The following is a 21265-nucleotide window of genomic DNA, read 5'->3' as shown; positions in this document are numbered from 1 at the left end:
GATATATGGGCTGATTCTAGATTTGAGGATTGATCAGCAGAGAGATTTTGAAACTTTGGGGAGTAGCTTAGACTCTCCCAGGGTGAATTTGTGGAATAGAAGATTGGGTTAAAGAAAGAAAATTGAGGGATCCCTGGGTGGCTCAGCCCAGGGCATGATCCTGGAGTCCCAGGATTGAGTCCCACATCGGGCTCCTTGCATGGAGCCTGCTTCTCCCTCTGCCTGTGTCTCTGCCTCTCTCTTTCTGTGTCTATCATGAATAAATATAATCTTAAAAAAAAAGAAAGAAAGAAACTTGGAAGACAAATGGTGGAAGAGGAATAGGTGAATGAGAAATAGGAGGAAAGCAAGGAAAAACCTGCTGTCACAGTAGTAGTATGTCACAGTAGTAGTATGTCACAGTAATATTGTGTTGTGCAATATTGGTGGTTATTTTGTCAATTTCTATTTTCCAGTCTCAAGGGATATCTTGAATGTATAAGAAATCTAGTAAATGTTAGTTTTAAACTTCTGGAATTTGGTATTTTTCTCCAGGTAGAATTAATGGTCCTTGATGGAGCATCAGAGTGAATTTCTGTCCTCCATTCTATAAATGCGTGAATTACTCTGGTCTTTGTTTTTGATGGTGGTGGTGTCTCTTTTCTGGAGACATGGGGACTAGTGATTCATTTCTGTATTTCCCAGCTCTTAGCCACATAAAAATTGATCCTGAGCAAGGTACTTAACTTCTCTAAACCCCAGTAGCTTCATTTGGAAAGTGAGAATCACTGCGCCTTTCATAAATTGTTAGGAGAGGATACAAAGTGCAAAAGAACATGCTTAACACAGTGTCAGGAGTATCTTCAGTGGTGAAAAACTGGTATGCACTAGTTTTAAAAAGCTACCCTGGAGCCAGTGCTTTTTGATGCGTGCAGGTAAGGCTCTCTCTGTCCATCTGCTGAAAGGGAGCGGTCAAACATTTTGTCCTGGCTTCGATCAGAGTGAGTCAGATAAAGATCGGAGTTCCACCACGACTCCACGCCAGCAGCGCAGCCGCGGGCCGGATCCCGGTTTGGGTCCCCCCGCCTCCACCCAGAGACTACAAGTCCCAGCATGCCGCGCTCTGGCCTTGACGGCCCCGCCCCTTCCGCGTTGGCCCGCACGTGGCCGCCGTTCTAGCCCCCCCCCCTCCCGGTACCGCGGCGGCGGGAGCGCCATGGAGACCGGTTGCTGGTTGCTGGGCGGCGAGTTCGAGGACGCGGTGTTCGAAGAGAGGCGGGAGCGGCGGCCGGGACCGGCGGCGCCCTACTGCGCCAAGCGCTGCGAGCCGCAGGTGAGAGGGCGGGGCCTGCCGGCCTGTCTCCCGACCCCCGCAGGCCTGGGGCCCCGGGTCCCGGGCGGCCCGCCGCCCCCGCAGGCCTCGGCTCCCCGAGAGGCCCGGCCGTTTCCGAACCTCAGCCGGTGGGCCTGGCCGGCGGCGCCGCGCTCTCGGCGGCGGGGGTCCCCGCGGCGCCCGGTCCTGCAGCCTCGGGTCACGACGTGCGCCCTCGCTGAGCCTGCAGCCCGGCGGGCAGCACCCACCTCCCGAAGCTCACCTGCTCCCCAAACGGCGACGCCGCACCCGCCGGCCGGCCCCTGTTCGGGCACCTCCCCCAGCCCCGTCAGCCCGGCTCGCGGGGTCAGGGTGTGCAGTTATACCCATCTCGGAGCACACCTTGACTGCCGCTTCCTCCAGGAAGTCTTCTCTGATTCCTCCTTTCCAGCAAATATGTTTGTCTTTGCCTCCCTCCCTCCCCGCCCCCTTCAGTTTGTATTACAGCCCTTGCCTGTACCATAAAGCTAATTAGTCGATCACATTAGAGCGGGGGGGCTTAACTTTACGTCCTCCAGTGCCTGGCAGTTTCTGTTCATAACAGGAGCTCCGTGAATATTTTGAGTCCGTAGAATATTACTTTGTATTATTGCACATATGTAAATCTCCTCTCATGTGTAAGAACTACCCTACTATGTATCAGAAACTCACCTGTTTCTGGAAATGCTAGCTAGGTTCCTTTTCTGGTATTGTCTTCATGTTTCCTTAAAACCCATTGTACTTAAAGGTGTCGGGTGCTCAGTAGTGACCAGATTATGTTAGTTTTATTTCACTTCCCTTTTCTCCTTAACGCATAGCTTCTTTCAGAGTTACCTGTAGTAGTTGATCATGCAGACTAAAAACAGGAACGGACTTGGGAAGTCATGTGGCACAGCATTAAAAGCCATCGGCATGAGACAAGACCCTGAATTGCAGCCTTGGCTTTTACTACTTGCCTTTCAGAGTGTCAATTCCTTATTTGTAGTTCGGGAAAAATAATATTTGCTGGCTCACAGGGTCATTGTGGAGTGCGATGGGTGAGATACTTTGTCAGGTGTGATGTGCTGTACACTCACAGGTAAAACCCAAAATCACTTGTCTTTAGGATTTGTTTGGTATAGGATACTGCTCATAACCTCAAAGAGGCCTTCCTTACTCGAGTCATGTTGATTTCCCTGGGTGAAAAACCTGGAGCCTGGGTTAGAAGATTTCTGCTGTCCCTGCCCAGATTCTTTGTGGGACAGAGGTTGGCCTTATCCAGCACTTCACCTGTTAGTTCCACGTTTGCTCACAAGCTTTCTCTTACCAGAAAGGGAGATTTGAAGCCATTTCTGTCTGAATCATTGTGGACCTGCAGCGTATGTGGGAGAATAGAAACAATCATTTGAAAGCCAGTTTTTCTCCATCATTTCCCAGTGGGATCATGAAAATTGGAAGAAGGGTTGCAGTTAGGTGGTTATTGTTCGGCAAGTTGGGGCTGGCACCGTGACTAGAAAGCAGCAGAGCATGAAGGAAAATTATGGATTTAGTACCTAGACTTGTTGACTTAACGCAACACTTAAGGGAAACAGAAAAACAGCACTTACTAGCTTTCTTTGCTGGGATGGAACAGGCCAAGGAGATAAAGTGTTTTACTAAGATGATGGGAGGGCACTGATAGCCAGGCAACTCTTAGAAATAGGACCAAGCAATTTGACATGATGGTACCACCACCACAAATGCAGTTGCATTTTAATAGCATTTACCTGGGGATAGACTACATCCAGCCTCAGTATGTTTTACTGTGAGTAAAAAAGGAGATTGAGCTACTGTGGTGAAGCTGGAAAAACTGGCACACAGACTGCTTTTTGTTATGCCTTTTGCCTCATCTTGACGTTCTTTACTAACCAAGTCCAATGTCACTTTCCTTTCTAATAGGGTTTAAATCAGTAGAAAAGTGAATAAAATATTCCAGAATGGCATTTCCTCAGACTTCTCTTCTATAGGTCCTTGGCATTAGATTGCACAGAAACCTCCTTTCAGCCTTAATTTCAGTCTCTTTGGTTAGAGTCTACCTTTGCTTTTATGACATTTTCATAAAAGCACTGTAAATAAAGGTAATTCCTCTTTCCTTTGTCCTTTCCATAAAGCGTTGTCAATCCCTGTTCCATCTACTCTAAAAGTGTCTCTACAGGGAAATGTGTCTCAGTCTAAAGAAGCATTGGTGGGATCCCTGAGTGGCTCAGCAGTTTAAGCGCTGCCTTCAACTGGGGGCGTGATCCTGGAGACCTGGGATCGAGTCCCATGTCGGGCTCCCTGCATGGAGCCTGTTTCTCCCTCTTTCTCTCTCTCTCTCTCTGTCTCTGTCTCTCATGAATAAATAAATAAAATAAAATAAAATAAAATTTAAAAAAAGCAGCATTGGGAACTGTGCTAGTTAAAAATGTAGCTTCCCAGGCACCACCCCATTTCAAAATGCTCTAGATAGAACCGTATATGCCTGTGCTGCTTTTTCAGTCGAGGGGTTTCGTGTTATTGGTATGTTTATTACTCAAAATAATTTATTTATTTATTTATTCATGAGAGACAGAGAAAGGCAGAGAGACACAGGCAGAGGGAGAAGCAGGCTCCTCACAGGCAGCCCGATGCGGGACTCGATCCCAGAACCCCAAGATCACATCCTGAGCCAAAGACAGACAGACGCTCAACCACTGAGCCACCCAGGCGTCCCAACTCAAAATAATTCTAATGAAAACTAAACCAATGCTAAAATTGTCATTCTTGTTGGATGTTTTCCTGTGAGTCTCATCCTAAAGAAGTATGTCTCTCTTTGAGGTTTAATCAACTATATGTGGGAAATTGCTTCTATTTAAGTAGGTGGAAAAGCAAAACGTAATTTCTGTAACATGCTATTTTCACAATTTCTAGTGGTTTGATGAAGAAACGGGGAACAGTGATGATGTTGAAGCTCTAACTCTGAAGAAATTCAAAGGGGACCTTGCCTACAGACGGCAGGAGTATCAGGTAGAATTCAGCTCCCTGAGGTTGCACTACCTGACATAAGCTCTTGTTCTGTCAGTTGTAGGATGTTAGTTGTGAGCATGTTGTTTGTGAGGGTGAATTTGATCTTCTGTGATAAGTGTTTGTAAACTCAGAACCCCAAGTTTCTGTCCTTTTCTACATGCCTCTATGTCATTTGTTTTGTGTCCTGTATCTACGATATAGGGATCTTTTTGGGATCCTTGCAGGTCTGTTTCCCCAGGTTCTGTTACCTCCTCATTCTGTGGGAGCCTCTAGTACAGATTCCTCACGGAGTCACGGGGTAGGGCACCCCAAAATGTGTAAGAAAAGGGAAGGACAAGTAGATATCATCTTGCTTTACATAGAAGATCTCATTTCTTCGCAAGAGTCTTGTTATTACTTTGCTGATGAGAAATGGCAGGTAGTGTAGCAAGTTAGTGGCACAACCAGGATTCAATCCTGGTCTATTTGGCTTCAGAAAGCTCTTCCTACCCTATGGTGATATTTCCCATGGTGGTAGCGGTTATATTCTCCAGCCATTTCTTTTCTACCTTTTAGAAGAATAGTATTAACAAGTTACTCAAGCCTTCCTTGGTTCGTTGCGGAGTCCATTATCATAATACCTTCTGCCAAGAAAAAAGTCATCCCTATAACTGAATCCTTATTTCTATTATATTTTTGCCCCTCTTTTTATTCCTTCTCTTCATTTCCTTTATGTAACAAATAATTGGCAGAAAGCACTGCAAGAGTATTCCAGCATCTCTGAAAAATTGCCATCTACGAATTTTGCCATGAAGAGGGATGTCCAGGAAGGCCAGGCTCGGTGTCTGGCTCACCTGGGAAGGCACACAGAAGCCTTGGAGATTGCTACAAACTTGGTAAGTGGTTTGGTTGCTTATTTTCCTTTTGCTTTCTTGGGATTTTTGAATAGTTTATTTTCTAAAACAAAAACAAAAACAACTTCTTGCCAGCAGCAAAATCTGCGGGTTTGGATAAGTAGAGGAAAATCGTCAGTGGTGCAAGAACTTTGTAATGAACAGTTCAGAGCTCTAGACAGTCATTTTCTTGTAACATTTTTTTCTTTCCTGTGTTATGCCTAAAAATCTCATTTGTAAAGGTTTTACTCTTGTTAGGAGTAAACGTTCAGAGTAGGAAGATCATCAGTAACGTTTATTTTATTTTATTTTGTTTTGTTTTATTTATTTATTTATTTATTTATTTATTTACTTATTTTAGATTTTGTTTTCCAAAATTTCTACAATGAACATGGATTACTTTTGTAAACAAGAAATAAAGTTAATCAAAAAAAAAAAGCTAGATACAATACTGAGCCAAGCTTAACAGCCTTTTTTATTCTTAAATGGAATTCACAGAATCCCTTTTTAAGGGATGAAGAAAAGCAGTTATTTGCAGTTCTAGATTCTGCTTGTTTTTGTTTTCAGATGAAAGCATTTTTTAAATTTACTTCTGGTTTTTCTCTGTGTAAATTTTATATAAGGATTGGTCTAAAAAGACCAATCTTAGTTTATAGATGACCAGTTTTCTTGCTCAGAGGGAATTAAAATGAGGTGCCAAGACACTGATCCATGATCCCGGCAGTTGAAGTTGCTGGGAGGTCAGCCTAAAGTATGCATCCGATTGAGCTGTCCTCCTCCATTTCACTAAGAGAAATCCCTAAATTTACTTGCTGGTGGGTTTACTGCCTCAGACCTCAGCCTCTTGCAGTGAGAGCAGGCTTGGAATTTGTCTTTAGAATGTGGAAAACAGCTATGTCTTCTTCTTTTTCTCCCCTTTAATAAATGCAGGTTAATTCTTAAGCTGGAAGGTAAGATTAGCTTCTTCAGAAGCACGTGGCACAGTGAACTTGATGGGATTTAACAGCATTCATTCTCTGTCTCTGGGGTCTGCAAATTAGCAGCAGCTTTGGCCCTTTGTGCCTTTTTCTAGACATCAGTCACGCGTCCTTCGTTCCTGTTCTATGCTCTCTCTCCCCTCTCTCTTCCTGGCATCTCTGGCACCACTGTGCTCTTCCCTGCCTAACCTACTGAAGGCAGTGGCAGCAGCATTAGTGTCTGGATCATTTCTGTGGTTCCTTCTAGCTTAGGAAGTCTGTTTCTGTGGCTCAGAGAAACATCTGTTGCCTGTCAGCAGATGCCAGCTGTCCAGAGCTTAGGATGTTATGAAGCAGGAAGAGGGACCAGTCGGAAGACCTTCAGCTCCCCTGCCAGGACTGAGAACTATCCATCAGGCTTGTAGGCCCCTTGTGGGAGAACGAACCAGCAGTGTAGGCCAGTGGCTTTCACTCTTTCTTTGAGTCTCTACATGACCTCCGACCTCTACCAATTTGCATAGTTTCCCATTGCCTGGTACCCCGTGTTTTGTTTTATTTTTTAAATTTCTTCCTTACAGACCTTTCTCTTTTGTTATTAGCTCTGGTCCATTTCTGTTTTTGTCTCGGTGGTTATTGTCCTTTTGTGTTCTGTATGGGGGACAGGTCGGTATATGGCATTGAATAAAATACACAGTCCTAGAGTGCCCCTCAGGATGCGAACACTTTATGCTCACAACTTCTAATTCACTCTCTTCTTAATGATTTTTGGGCAGAATTTGTAATAGAACTCATTTATATTTTATCATTTTAAATAATTAAACATCTTACAGTAACTGATAGGCTCATGAGATAAGCTATGGTAACAATGTTGTTTTCTGACGGTAAATGACTTTTTTTTTTAAATGTGTGTACTCTACAAATGTTGCAGTCCTACATGCCCAGTTCTGGGTTCAGTGCTAAGGTGACAGATGAAGCATATCCATACCCCCCCCCCCAATACACTGCTCATCTTGTATCTGGAGGGAGAATCCCAAGCCAGCTAACATGCGTCAGCTCTTCTAAAGTACCCTGCATCCTGTGCCTTCTGATATGACTGACTATAGCTCTGCTACTTACTAGCTATGTAGGCAAGCTCTCCAACTTCTCTGCTATGACTCGGTTCCCTCTTCTATGAAATGGGGATAATAATGGAATCTATTTTAAAGGATTGTCATGAGGAATAAATGAGTATAACTAGTGCATGACACATATTAGCACTCAATAAATATATTTTTTTAAGATTTTATTTATTTGGGATCCCTGGGTAGCTCAGTGGTTTGGCGCCTGCATTTGGCCCAGGGCGCGGTCCTGGAGTCCCAGGATCAAATCCCGCGTCGGGCTCCCGGCATGGAGCCTGCTTCTCCCTCCTCCTGTGTCTCTGCCTCTCTCTCTCTCTCTCTCTCTGTCTATCATAACATAACATATCATCTCTGTCTATCATAAAATTTTATTTTATTTATTTATTAGAGACAGAGAGAGAGAGAGGCAGAGGGAGAAGCAGGCTCCATGCAGGGAGCCGGACGTGGGACTCAATATCCGGTCTCCAGGATCATGCCCTGGGCTGAAGGCGGCGCTGAACTGCTGAGCCACCCGGTCTGCCCATCACTCAATAAATATTAACTGTTGTCATCATTATTGCATTTCAGGAGTTGTATTATTCTGGGAAAATCACACAAAGTCATTTAAATGGAATTTAATTTCCATAGAGTTATTATTTATGCTGTAAAAACTCTTCCATCAAAATCATAGTTTGTATGTAACAGCCTCTACCCCAACATACATTCTCAATATGAAATGTTGTTAAATAGCATAAAGCACTATAGACTAGTTGTAGAAGAAAGGTAGTATTTCTTAAAGTCTGTGTGTTGTTCTCCTTATAAATAAACGACATGAAGATGTATTACTTAGTTACTGAATATCTGCTATGTCCATGGTGCTATGCTCTCTACTAGGAATTCAGCATTGAACAGAAAAACTTTTGGGGGGAGAAATGAGAGAAGTAAAAAAGCAAGAAACAGATTCTTAACTACAGAGAACAAACTGATGGTTACCAGAAGGGAGGGGAGTGGGAGTGGAATGGTGGGTGAACTAGGTAGTGGGGATTAAGGAGTGCACTTGTGATGAGCACAGAGTGATGTGTGAAAGGGGTAAATCACTATATTGTACGCCTGTAACTAATAAAACACTGTATGTTAACTAACTGGAAATAAAATAAACTTAAAAAGAAAAAAATTATAGAAGATTTCTGAAGGGAAAAACTTTAGAAAAAAGAGTTTTATATGTGGTCAGAACTAAGGTTGAAATAAATGAGTTTTAAAAAGTAAACAAAAAAAAAAACCCTTTTGGAACCTAATGTTCTGTTAGGAAGGACAAAATGCTAAACAATAGTAATAAAACCAAATATATTTGTCTTTGGGAAGTTGCAGTATCACCAGATAGATTGCATGGAGCTTTATTTTCTGTATTCTCACTTAATATAGAAATATTTAGGATCCTCCCCAAGCTTTCACTCACTGGCCTGTTTCTTCAGGCTGGATACTGGGTAGTTTTACTTGTATTTCTGGCTCATTGTAGTTTTGTACAGGAGTTTGATCTGGATATTAGTAGGCCAAGTTTTCTTTAGGCTTAAAATTAACTGAAAGGTAATTTTAGTCTGCCATCTGCTCTCCACAGACTAACTTAGAAAAAGAAGCCTTGTTTTCCCTAACCCACAGGGCTTTTGCCATATGGCAAGTTAGGCAAGAGGTGGTGGCTCTGGTTAAAGAGACTTGAAAAGCATTTTCTGATCAGAAGGAAACCAAGCAACCCCTTCTGGCCAAAAATAATTGGCCTTGGTAATAGTTACCAGGGACGGCATTTGGATTCAATTATGATGCATCGTGAAGCACTGAGAGCTTCAGGGCTCTCCTGTTTAAGATGTCTAAGCCAAGTCAGATTTGGAAATGGAGTCCATTTGAATCCTCAAGGAAATTACCATTTGGATTTTTAGAAAACCTGGAATATTAAAATGGAACCGCTAGCCCAGGGTTAAAAAGAGTTGGCTTAGGTCTTTCGGCTTTCTGGCTAAGACAATGAAGATTACAATAAAAATTGAAGATAAACTGCCATTTTATGATTTGGGTGCTGAATTTTGTCAGGCCACTGTCACATGAATTATGTTACAGTTATGACAGGATGTTTGGGAGTGTCTGGTGGTTATTTTGGTAGGTAGTATGTATTTCTCTAGGTTTACAGCTTCAAACAGTTCTCTGTACTTGTAGCTACAGAAAGATACCTCTCATTTACAGCATACCAAGTTGGGTTTTTAGGCATCTCCATTTTTACATGAAAAACATTCTGCAGTTTAAAGTTTTTAACTCTTGGAGCCCCTGGCTAGCTGAGTCGGTGGAGCATGCAAGTATTGATCTCGGAGCTGTGGGTTTGGGCCCCACATTGCGTATAGAGATTGTTTAAAAATAGAATTTTAAAAAAATAATAAAGTTTTTAACTTTTTTTTTTCTCCTTAGGAAAATAAAGCAACTAACACAGACCATTTAACCACTGTGCTCTATCTCCAGTTGGCTATTTGTTCAAGTCTGCAGAACTTGGAGAAAACAATTCTCTGCCTACAGAAACTAATTTCTTTGCATCCTTTTAATCCTTGGAACTGGGGCAAATTGGCAGAGGCTTACCTGAATCTGGGGCCAGCTCTGTCAACATTGTGTGCGTCATCTCAGAAACAGAACAGTTTCACCTCCAGTGACAAAACTATCAAATCCTCCTTTCCACACTCAGGAAAAGACTGTCTTTTGTGTTTTCCTGAAACGTTGCCTGAGAGCTCTGTGTTTTCTATGGAAGCAAGCAGCAGTAATAACCAGAAGAATGAGAAAGCCATGAAAAATATTCAAAACTGTATGGCAGAAAAGAGAGAAGCAGTGTTGCTAGAGACTCAGATGAAAGCGTGTGCCTCTTTTATACGAACCAGGTAATGAAGATGGATTAAACAACACAGGAGACTAGGCCAAGGGTAAAGGTGTTATTTTTCTAATTTTAAACTTCAAAAAGTTATAGGCTAGACATTTGGTATGTTTTTGAGATTATTTTCCCTATAGTCTAGATGGAATCCTTTGAACATGTCCTTTTAGTAAGATTTAAAAACAAAACTATGTTTGCTCAAGAATATGATTTGTTACCATTGCTCCAGATAAAATGTTAAAATTCAAAAACATTAAAACTAGAAAAAGAAAACTAAATGTATAAAACATTAACAGAGGGGAAGAGGTATTTTAAACAAGGAATTTTTCACTTGCAGTTTCCATAGAAATCTACTAAAGACCAAAATTTGTTCTTGTGTTTGAATCACTATTAATAATATGAATAAACACTGTTTAACTCATTCTACAGAGAATTCCTGTGGTTTAGGGACTCCAGACACTTTAAATCCATCGTAACAAGAGTTTAAGAGAAAAAAAAAAAAGTTTAAGGAAAAGGGGAACATACACTTGACCAAATCCCATAATTTATGAAAGAAACAGATTCTCTTAGGTCTCACATGATGCCAAAAAGGGAGTGCTTTTGTTGTTGTTGTTGTTGTCGTCATTGTTTTTAACTCTGGAGAATTCTAGAAATATGAACAGTGAGGCTCACTGAGAAGTGGTATCTCTGAGGCAAAATTGTAAACTTTATTCAGCAGATGTTTAGTGTTGACTGTGTTACTTTGTGAATCAGAAATATGTTGAATCAGTGGTATGCCAGGCACATGCGGGGTGCTGGGATCGTAAAGATTGTTAAAAAGAGGCCCTTTTTGGGACCCCTGGGTGGCTCACTCAGATAAGCACCCACCTCTGGCTCAGGTCATGATCCCAGGGTCCTGGTATCCAGCCCCACATCGCATCAGGCTCCCTGCTCAACAGGGAGTCTACTTCTCTCTCTCCCTCTGCTACTTCTCCTGCTTGTGCTCTCTCACTCTCTTAAAAAAAAGATTTTATTTTTCTTTTTTAAAAAAGAAAAATAAAATCTTTTTTTTTTTTTTTTTAAAAGGCCCTTTCCTTACACCACTCAGTGCTCTGAGGAAAATACATGAAGAGTCAGTGACAGGTGGCACAGGTGCTAACGGGTAGGTGAGTGGAACCCTATGGGGACAGGTAGCAGGAGCTGTTTAGTGTAGCAGGAAGAAGGAAGCCTTTACAGAGGGAGTGATGCTTCTGCTGAATGTTTCTGGGAACCTCCATCAGCTGTAGAGAAATGTGTGCTAGAGCTTTGTATACCTTATTTCACTCGCTGCTCCCTGGGGTGGACATTTGGATCCCATCGGGGAGACTAGGCATCATAACTTAGAATTATGCCCAAAGTGGCACAGCTAGGAAATGCTGCCATGTTTTGGACCCAGGCCTTTGATTCCACAGCTTGTGTTCTTTCTGGGATATCTTGCTGACTCTGGAATACGTCTCCAAATGAGAAGAGGCTGGGTAAAGAGAAAGAAAGCCGAGTCCACGGGGTGGAAGGCCTGGTGTAACACAATCTGCTGCAATGACAGCAGCATTGGTGGTGGAGCTGGAGAGGTGCGTTGTAGACCATGAGCCAGGATGACATAGTGAGAAGGAGGAAGAGGGGTTTTGGAGTTAAGGTGTTAAAGAACCTAATAAATTGTTACTAAGTGAATGAGTGTGGACTCCTCCACTTGCTAGTGGTCTGATCTTGCACAAATTACTTAAACTCTCTGATCTCCAGTTCCTTCATCTTCATCTTCATGGAGAAATGGGGAAATGCCTTCTTCATGGGATCGTTAGAATTAAAGTATCTGAAGCTCTTGGTGTAGTGCACAGTATTTGGACAGCATTTGGTGAAGGCTGTACTTCTGTACTATTAGCATAAGATGTTAAACGTCATCTTAAAGAATTTGGTCTTTAGGCTGAAGGCCTGAATAGTATTTGAAAGTTTTAAATGTCCAAGTGGTATGACAAGAGCTGTGATTTCAAGAGAGAGATCTGGTGGCTGGCAGGATATTTTGGAAGAAGGAATAGGGATCCCGGAACACCGGTAAAGGAGCTGTGGAATCATCAGTGGATGGCAATCAAGACCTGATCTAGGACCTGACCCAAGAGGAAATGGACATCACTGCAGGGTGGAATAGCCCAAACTGAGTGACCAGCTGAGGGTGTAGGAAAGACAAGGAAGAGAGAAAAGGAGTCCAAGACCAGTCAAGGGTCTACCTTGGGTGGATGGTGGCACCTTTTGCTGCGACAGGACACACGGGACAAAGAGCAGAGCAGACTTAGGATGGCAGTGAAGATTTTCGTTCAGTGTGCTGACATTTGAGTGCCTGTAGGACATCCAGCTGGAGCTTTTCACAAGGAGGAGTTCAGCTCAGAAGAAGGGAGCTAGAGATGAAGGAGTTTTCAGGAAAGAAAATAGCAACCAGATGATAAAAGTCAGGTAGGATCGATTCTGAGATTTGAAAGTGAGGTCATTGCAGCCTTTGAGAAGGCAGTTTGAATGGTGATGGATGACGAGGCAGAGGGTTGAATGAGCATGACACGGAAGGAACGAGTGTAAGCTGTATTTTCAGGTACTTTCAGGAGGAAGAGTAGAAATGTACATCTTTGATATCCATCAAAGATAAAAGGGGTCACAAATATACATGCCTCCAGAGGCCAGGTAGGTCATATAAGTAAGCAGGTTTGAGTGAATGGGGGAATGTGGGTCAGAGCATGCTCTCCTACCAGGCTGTCCGGTGACTTCCCGTTGCACTTACATAAACGCCCCGCTTCTTTCCATGGCCTGCAAGATGTTGACCTTGCCTTTCCTTTTCTCCTCACTTACTGCAGTTATTTTTTCCTCTCTGTTCTAGCCACAGTGATCTTTATGATTTTCAAACACATCAAGCTAATTCATGTGTCAGGGGCCTCCTTCCGCCGGATATTCTGGTGGCTGGCTCATCATTAGATCTTAGCTTGAGTGGTAACACAGAAAAGCCTTCCTTTACTTCCCCACCTAAAGCAGACACTTTATTCCCCCTGCTTGGGTTGTTTTGTTTGTACAGCAGTCCTCACTGCCTGAAGTCATCTTATTTATTTGTGATATCTCTCCTTCTGTTCCATGAAGCAGGACCCTGTTTTTCGCCTACCAGTATCTCCCAATGCCTAGAATAGTGAGTGGTCCATTCAAGACGTGAAATGAGTGAATGGAAGAGTCGAGTGCTTATGGAATAGCAATAGAGACCAGTGAGGCCTGAGGGAAATTGGGAAATTTTACACACTCAATATTTTTTTTTAAAGATTGAAATTTTTTTTAGAGTGCGTGAGTGCGCAGAAGCCAGGAGATGAGCAGAATGAGTAGAGAGAATCTCAAGCAGACTCCCCCTGCTGAGCAGGGAGCCCGACATGGCTCAATCTCATGTCCCTGAGATCATGACCTGAGCCAAAAATCAAGAGTCAGCCACTCAAAGGACTGGGCTACCCGGGCACCCCCACATTCAATTTTTTTAAAAGATTTTATTTATTTATTCATGAGAAACACAGAGAGAGGCAGAGACAGGCAGAGGGAGAAGCAGGCTCCATGCAGGGAGCCCGACGTGGGACTTGATCCTGGGTCTCCAGGATCATGCCCTGGGCTGAAGGCAGGCACCAAACCTCTGAGCCACCAGGGATTCCCCCACATTCAATATTTTAAGAAACAATGAAGAGAAGAGCTGTGTGAAGAGGACACGAGGGAGGAGGAAAGAGAAAACCAGGTTATGCTCATGATGGGAAGGTAGTGGCGAGGCGGTTGCCAGATGGTCATCAGAAGCTTGTCAAAGATTTGACCTTGCTTGGGGTAATTAAAGTATGCTGGAGGATCTAATTAGTCCTTGAAGTTGAGTGGCTGTGGGTTTGGAGAGATTTAAAGGGTCACAGAACACGGACTTCAAAAGAACGCATCCCAGACACTTTGTGAGGAGGAGCCTTTGATTAGGAAGCTTGTCCTTTTCACTCCAAATTGTTTGTGCTTTCAATCACTTGACTTCCACAGGAAGCCCTTTTGAGATTTTGCCCTCTAAAGATTTATTTGAGAAGCTTTGGTCTATGAATTTTAGAAAAGATGTCTCTCCATTGCAGTTTGCTCCATTTGCTCAGGTAAGAAGCTTTAGGGATTAAAACGAAGGTGAGGATCTTCCTTTATCCTGGTAGGACTCCCATCCAGCCCAGTACCTGTGCTCTCTGCAAACATTTCCTCACTGCTTTCCCTTACCTGTTGCTCACACGTTGGAACTTAATGTTTTTCAGGCTTTTGCTTCAGCTCACCCAATCTCAGCAAACATCATTTGCTTTGGAGAAGAACTTAAGGACTCAGCAGGAAATTGAAGATAAAATGAAAGGGTTCAGCTTCAAGGAAGACACTTTGCTGTTGATAGCTGAGGTGAGTGTTCACATAAACCTCCAGGCATCAGAGGTATTTTTCTTGGCTCTGGTACCATTTTTTAAGAAACAGCCAAATCTCTACGAAGGGACTCTTTTTTCCCTGCTTCACATGCCTTTTGATCACTCAATCCCTGAAAGCAGCCTCTTCGTCATCTCTCTCCTGCAGCATGCTGGAGGCAGGGACTCTGTTTCATTTTCTTGTCGGTGCTTGTTAGTACCTGCCTGCTTGAACATCGTAAATGCCCAGTAACTGTTATTTGAGTGCTGATTAAACGAATGAATGAATGTTGACATTCTTGCAGCATTTCCGTACCTTTTTTCCTCCATTTGTCCTCAGAACCCTCAGCACGGCCTGTGGGACAGGTGAATCTGGGAGTGAGAATCAGACAGATTAGGACCTGCCTAAGGTGAGATCATAAGCTGCAGTGCTAGATGGGAGCCCGTCCCACCACAAAGTCCATATTCTTTATTGCCCACTTTTCAACTACCTTGATGGTTGCAGAAAAATTGAAATGTCAAGGTTTTGACATTTGACTGTAACTGAAACTTGACAATACAGGTGCTTTTCCCATGCAGTTAGTCTATATCCATATCCATCCCACCGTCATTCTTTAAGAAATACTGCATATCTCAATTGTCTGGCTCCTTTCTTCCTTCAAACTAAGTGTCCACTTGGACCCCTTTTCTCTCTTATGGGGCCACGCTCTCCTTCCCGTTCTCTGTGAGCCTTTTTCAACCTTTTCCCTTTCATGGGCTTTTTCCCTTGAGCCCACAGACCGGTGTAACAGATAGTCTGTCCATCCTCAGTTTCCTGTAGCCTTCTTTAGCCTTTGCTTTCCTTCATCCTTATGTGGCATTTATAGCTATTAGCCACCCACTTTTTGTTTCCACTTCCCTTTACTTCAGAGAGGCAATATTAGTCTAATTTTCTCCTATTTTCCTAATAGTCCTCTGCCTCTTGGAACTTGCTGCTTTCCTCTGGGTCTTAAGTAATGACATCATCTGAGGTTCTACTTAGGTTCTCTGTTCTCTTTGCCATCTCCCACAGAAGTCATAACCACACTCATGGTTTCAGTGGTCACCTCTGGGTTGATTATCCTCCAGTCTGTATCTTTAGTCCCATCTCTGGAACACTTGTCTCACGTCTCAGACCAGTTACCTGGTCTGTGATTAAGTGATTTATCTGAAATGATAACTGATGATCCTACTGTCACTTCAGGTACAAAGTGTCTAAAATGGAGCTACTCATCAAAACACTTTCCAGTCAATCTTCTGTCAGTATCTAGCAGAGAGAAGTTGGAGAGAACCCTCTCCATGCTAGACTTTGTTTTTTTCATCACTGCTGTCTGTCATTCTGTTATCTAGACCTGGGGCCTCGCTAGCTGTGAGCCATCTCCCCTCCTGCAGGCACGCAGTCACCCTTCTTTCAGGTCCACCTTTCATTTCTCTTGCACCTCCAGCACCCTCATCCCTACCACCTCTGCTTGGCTCACAGTGACCTCCTGGCTTGGCTCTCCTTGCCTCCTTACTTTCTCCCCTCAGATCTGACTGAAACGTTGCTGCTGCTAGCTTTCTCTTACAACATTGCTTTGAGCGTATTACCTGCTTGCCCCAAAACCAAAGTGTGTCACCATCACCTCAGAGGTCAAGTCTATTTTAGGTGCCTCCATATGATATCCAAGGCCTCCCAGAGAGTAACCCCAAACTTAGGACCTAGTAATTCCTTACACAAATCTTTTGCATCCTCTAAACTGATCTGCCACATCTAACAGACTTGTGGGTTTTCTCATCTCCACCCACTTACTGTATTTCCATCCTCAAAGACCTCACTGAGGTTCTTCCCTGTAGGAAGCTTTCCCTGAACGTTCCTGTCTGTGGCAATGGCTCCCTCCTCTCAGCTCAGGAAGAGTGAAGTATTGAATAGGTAGCTCTTTGGACCCTATAAGAAATACAAGAATATGTCTTAACTTTTCAACTAGATTTTAGGTTTCCTTATAAGTAAGGTTATCCTTAAAAATAAGACATCCTTACAAGATGTCTTAAAAATCTTCATACTCTTTATCTTTACCACGCTCAGTACATCTGTGGACTGAGTGCAATAGTAGTTCTCCACCTGGACAATGCATGTGAAGTACCTGTGGAGCTTTTTAACAAAGACTAATGTCTGGGGGCAGCCCGGGTGGCTCAGCAGTTTGGCGCCACCTTCAGCCCAGGCATGATCCTGGAGACCCTGGATCGAGTCCCATGTTGGGCTTCCTGCATGGAGCCTGCTTCTCCCTCTGCCTGTGTCTCTGCCTCTCTCTCTCCTCTCTGTGTTTCTCATGAATAAATAAATAAAATATTAAAAAAAAAAGACTAATGTCTGGACCCTCATTGGGATTATAATATACACTTCATTTTGTGCTCCATAAATCTTACTTGGTGACATGAGCATGACCCTGTGTCCTTAAATATCCTTTGATTGTATACATTTTTTTCTTCTTATCACTGTTTATTTGAATTAGGATCTAGGGCACCTGGCTGGCTCAGTTGGTAGAACATCCAACTCTTCTTCTCTAATGTGGGTATAAGCCTCATATTGGGTGTGGAGCCTACTTTAAAAAAAAAAATTAAAGGATCCATATAAGATCCACGGACTGTATTTGGTTCTTCTGTCTCTTACAACTCTTTTATTCTTTTTTTTTTAATTTGTTTTTATTTATTTATGATAGTCACACACAGAGAGAGAGAGAGAGAGAGAGAGGCAGAGACATAGGCAGAGGGAGAAGCAGGCTCCATGCACCGGGAGCCCGACGTGGGATTCGATCCCGGGTCTCCAGGATCGCGCCCTGGGCCAAAGGCAGGCGCTAAACCACTGCGCCACCCAGGGATCCCCATCTCTTTTATTCTATAAAAGCTACCCTTCTCTACTTTTTTAAGATGAAAAATATATAACATAAAATTTGCCATCTTAACCATGTTTAATGTACAATTCATTAATCACATGCACGGTGTTGTGCAACCATCAGCACTACTTCCAAAATTTTTTCATCATCCCTAAGAGAAACTCTAACCATTAAGCAATAATTTCCATTCCCTCCCAACCTCTAGTAACCTCTAATCTACTTCCTGTGTCTATGAATTTGCCTATATTAGATATTTCAAACAGTGGAGTCCTATAATATTTGCCCTTTTATGTCTGGCTTCTTTCACTTAATGTAGTGTTTCAAGGTTCATCCATTATTGTAGCATGTGTCAGAACTTCATTCCTTTTTTATAGCTGAATAATGTTCCATTGCATTTATGTATATGCCACATTTTGTTTATCCATTCATCTGTCAAATGGCACTTAGAGCATTTCTACCTTTTGGCTATTGTGAATAATACTACTATGAACATTGGCATACAAGTATCTGTTTGAATTCCTGATTTAAATTCTTCTGGATATATATTCCTAAGAATGGAGTTTGCTGGGTCACGTGGTGATTCTGTTTAATTTTTGAAGAACTGCCAAACTGTACATTTCACCTTATACTCTTATTTTTACCTGACATAGTAACATGATTGTGTCCCCGTATCTTTTTTTTTTTTTTTAAGATTTATTTATTTTAGAGAGAGAGCATGCCTTGGGGAGAGGTAGAGGGACAGGGAGGGAGAAACTCAAGCAGACTCTGCACTGAGTGCAGAGCACAAAGCCTGATGTGAGGCTTGATCCCATGACCCTGAGATCACAACCCATACCTCTATAGGGTTGTTTAAGTATGTCCTTTTTTTTTTTTTTTTTTTTTTTATTCATGAGAGACAGAGAGAGAGAGAGAGAGAGAGAGAGGGGCAGAGACACAGGCAGAGGGAGAAGCAGGCTCCATGCAGGGAGCCCAATGTGGGACTCCATCCCGGGTCTCCAGGATCACACCCCAGGCTGCAGGCGGCGCTAAACCACTGTGCCACCAGGGCTGCCCAAGTATGTCCTTTTTAATGGTGGGATAGTGGTCCAGTTATAGCTTTGGATGAGCTATCATTTATTTACTTAAGTCCTCTATATTGAACATTTAACAAATATTAACTACCTATTTTAATAACTCTGCAAAAAAAAAATCAGTGTATTCCTTTTAGAATAGATTACTAGGAATAGAATCACTGGGTTAAAATATATAAACATTTTTAAAGAAACTCCTTTTCCAAATTATGATTCAGAAAGCTGGTTCAATTTACATATCCTGTATGAGAATACTGATTTTCCTTCTCTAAATCCTATTTAGATTGAACCATATGAAATTGTCAAGTTGATCATTTTGACCTATAAAAACAGTTTTATATGTATTAGTCAACTTATTTTTCAAAATCTGCAATTTGATTAGTAAAAATGGCACTTTTTAGTGTTAATTTACTTATTTGATTACTCTTAAGATGAACAGTTTTTTCATGTTTATGGGCCATCTGTATTTTGTGAAATACCTAGTCATGCTTTTTCTTCATTATTCTGTTTGTATGTTTCTGTTTTTCTTAATAATTTTTAAGAGTTCTCTCTATACTAGGCTTACTAACCTTTTATATGTTGTAGTATTTTCTGAAGTTTATGATTTTTTTTTGATATATAGAAGTTTAAATTATTTTATATGGTCAAATGTTTTTGCAGATATTTTGACAACTGTGAATTATGCACCTGCTAATCCCTCTTTCTGGAATATTGTATTATTTGGATATTACTATTCAATTCTCTTTTTATTAAAAAAAAAGACTTTTAGGGTTATATCCTAGATTTTAAAATACTTCATTTAATTGAGTCCAAGAAATCATCAATTGTAAGACACATCATTATTTGATGGGCCACTAAAAAGAAAATTAAGATGCCATTTATGCTGTGACATGCTGGTGTTGCTTGATGTCAGAAATGTTAAAATACAAAACAAAAATTGTCTTAGAATTAATGAAAATACAGGGGGATCCCTGGGTGGCGCAGCGGTTTGGCGCCTGCCTTTGGCCCGGGGCGCGATCCTGGAGACCCGGGATTGAATCCCACGTCGGGCTCCCAGTGCATGGAGCCTGCTTCTCCCTCTGCCTGTATCTCTGCCTCTCTCTCTCTCTCTCTCTCTCTCTGTGTGACTATCATAAATAAATAAAAATGTAAAAAAAAAGAATTAATGAAAATACAAAGCTATAATAAATGCTGATAGTTGACTGGGAAAGCTATTCATCTTGTTAGCTCCTGCCTCAAATAATAAGTAGTCTTTGAAGATTTAAAGTCAGTGGAAACTGTTCTTTGGATGTGCTTATTAATCCACTATAATTTGAGTATTCATGAATACATTGGATCTCAGGGTTTGCAAGAAATTTAGGCATAATCTAGTCCAAATCCAAGTGACTTAAATTCTCTCTACAGCATCCCTGCCAGATGGTTCCCTAAACCTTTTGTGCCAATGGTATGAAGTGTGTTGGAACTTAATTTCAGTTCACTGTCCTTACCAAAGATGGGCTGATCACTTAGTGGGTTCAGGTGCAAGCTTTCCACATCTTAACTTTTGCGTGTCTTATCAGAGAAACTAACAAAATATCTGGGCCTGATTCTGACCAGTAGGGAGCAGTGTTGTGCCTTGGGAGGGTAAACAAGCTCCTCCAGGTCCTGGAGGCTGCTGTGACCTCTCCAGAGGGATTGAGTACTCTCTGGGTCAGGAGAGGGTAGGCCCAGCTACTTGCTACTTGCCTATTTGCTGCCTTTGACTTCTTTGGAGAACTTCTAAGAGGGAGAATCTATGCCCCCATCTCACCCCCAGCAGCAGTTTTCTGCCCAAGCTCTGCTTTCTGATTATTTTATGAGGAGGGAGAAGTACTCACAGATGTGTTCTTGCCAGCAAAAGATCATCTTTGATTTGAGATGGTTGACCGGGCACTCTCTGTAGGCTGAATAGCTGCCACATTGGTCATTTCAGTGATTTGTTCACTCAGGGGAAGATAAGAGGAGAAATAGGGGTATTTTACTTATGTAGTCCTTGGATCACTACTTCTGAACAAACATCTTTTCAATATGTTGGAATTGTTGGAATTATCCCCTAGCTGCTAAAATATTTCTGCTTGCTTTTTGGTATGAAATCCTTTACACTTGATGAATAGCATAGTCTTCTATTCCACGTCTGCTGCCCCTTTCACTGGGACATGTTTTGTTTTTTTCCTCCTGCTGCAGGTTATGGGAGAAGATATCGTCCCAGAAAAAATAAAAGATGAGGTTCATACAGAGGTGAAGTGTGTTGGTTCTACAGCCCTGACTGCCTTGGTGATTGCATCTTCGAAAGAATTTGAAGACAAGTGGTTCAAAAAGATCAAAGACCACTTCTGTCCCTTTGAAAATCAGTTCCATACAGAGATACAAATCTTGGCTTAGTGGTCCCTTTAAAAACAAAAGAAAACATCCTGCATGTTTTAATTGTCCTTATTTATTTCGGATAGAATCCATACTAATCATGGAATATAATAAATTTATTTATTTATTTTTAAAAAATTTTTTTGGAATATAGTAAATTTAAAATGATTGTTTTATAAAAATAGCTTCTCTTCCAGATTATTTCTACTGTGTCATTTCTTGATTTTTTTTGTTTCCATTGTAGATTTTTACCATTCACTTATCTTAAACCTACTATCCCTTTAGAAGGTACCTGTTGGGAAAGTGAATAAAAGAGGCTTTTAGATATTAATAGTTTTTTTTTAAACAGGTAC

At 42.0% G+C, this 21265-nt stretch overlaps 1 protein-coding gene across 1 annotated transcript; it reads left to right on the top strand.

Annotated features, from left to right (window-relative positions):
* Positions 1 to 1150: 1150 nt before the first annotated feature.
* Positions 1151 to 21094, top strand: C14H8orf76 (chromosome 14 C8orf76 homolog). The gene is made up of 6 exons (XM_077847110.1): positions 1151 to 1312; positions 4238 to 4333; positions 5065 to 5208; positions 9707 to 10164; positions 14444 to 14576; positions 20736 to 21094. Exons 1-6 carry the CDS (start codon positions 1196 to 1198, stop codon positions 20931 to 20933), a joined length of 1146 nt encoding a protein of 381 aa, XP_077703236.1. The 5' UTR covers positions 1151 to 1195; the 3' UTR covers positions 20934 to 21094.
* Positions 21095 to 21265: the final 171 nt, after the last annotated feature.

The sequence above is a fragment of the Canis aureus genome, chromosome 14 (assembly GCF_053574225.1).
Source record: "Canis aureus isolate CA01 chromosome 14, VMU_Caureus_v.1.0, whole genome shotgun sequence".
Classification (NCBI taxonomy): domain Eukaryota; kingdom Metazoa; phylum Chordata; class Mammalia; order Carnivora; family Canidae; genus Canis; species Canis aureus.
The sequence above is the reverse complement of the archived record's forward strand: the minus strand, read 5'-3'. Positions and strand labels throughout refer to the sequence as shown.

What these genes read in the sequence shown, in the direction of transcription:
- C14H8orf76 (XM_077847110.1), top strand. Translation starts at nt 1,196, where the DNA reads ATGGAGACCGGTTGCTGGTTGCTGGGCGGCGAGTTCGAGGACGCGGTG. An exon ending in ACAGACGGCAGGAGTATCAG is followed by an intron (nt 4,334 to 5,064) that starts GTAGAATTCAGC and finishes AATAATTGGCAG; the next exon opens with AAAGCACTGCAAGAGTATTC. An exon ending in CTTTGCTGTTGATAGCTGAG is followed by an intron (nt 14,577 to 20,735) that starts GTGAGTGTTCAC and finishes CTCCTGCTGCAG; the next exon opens with GTTATGGGAGAAGATATCGT.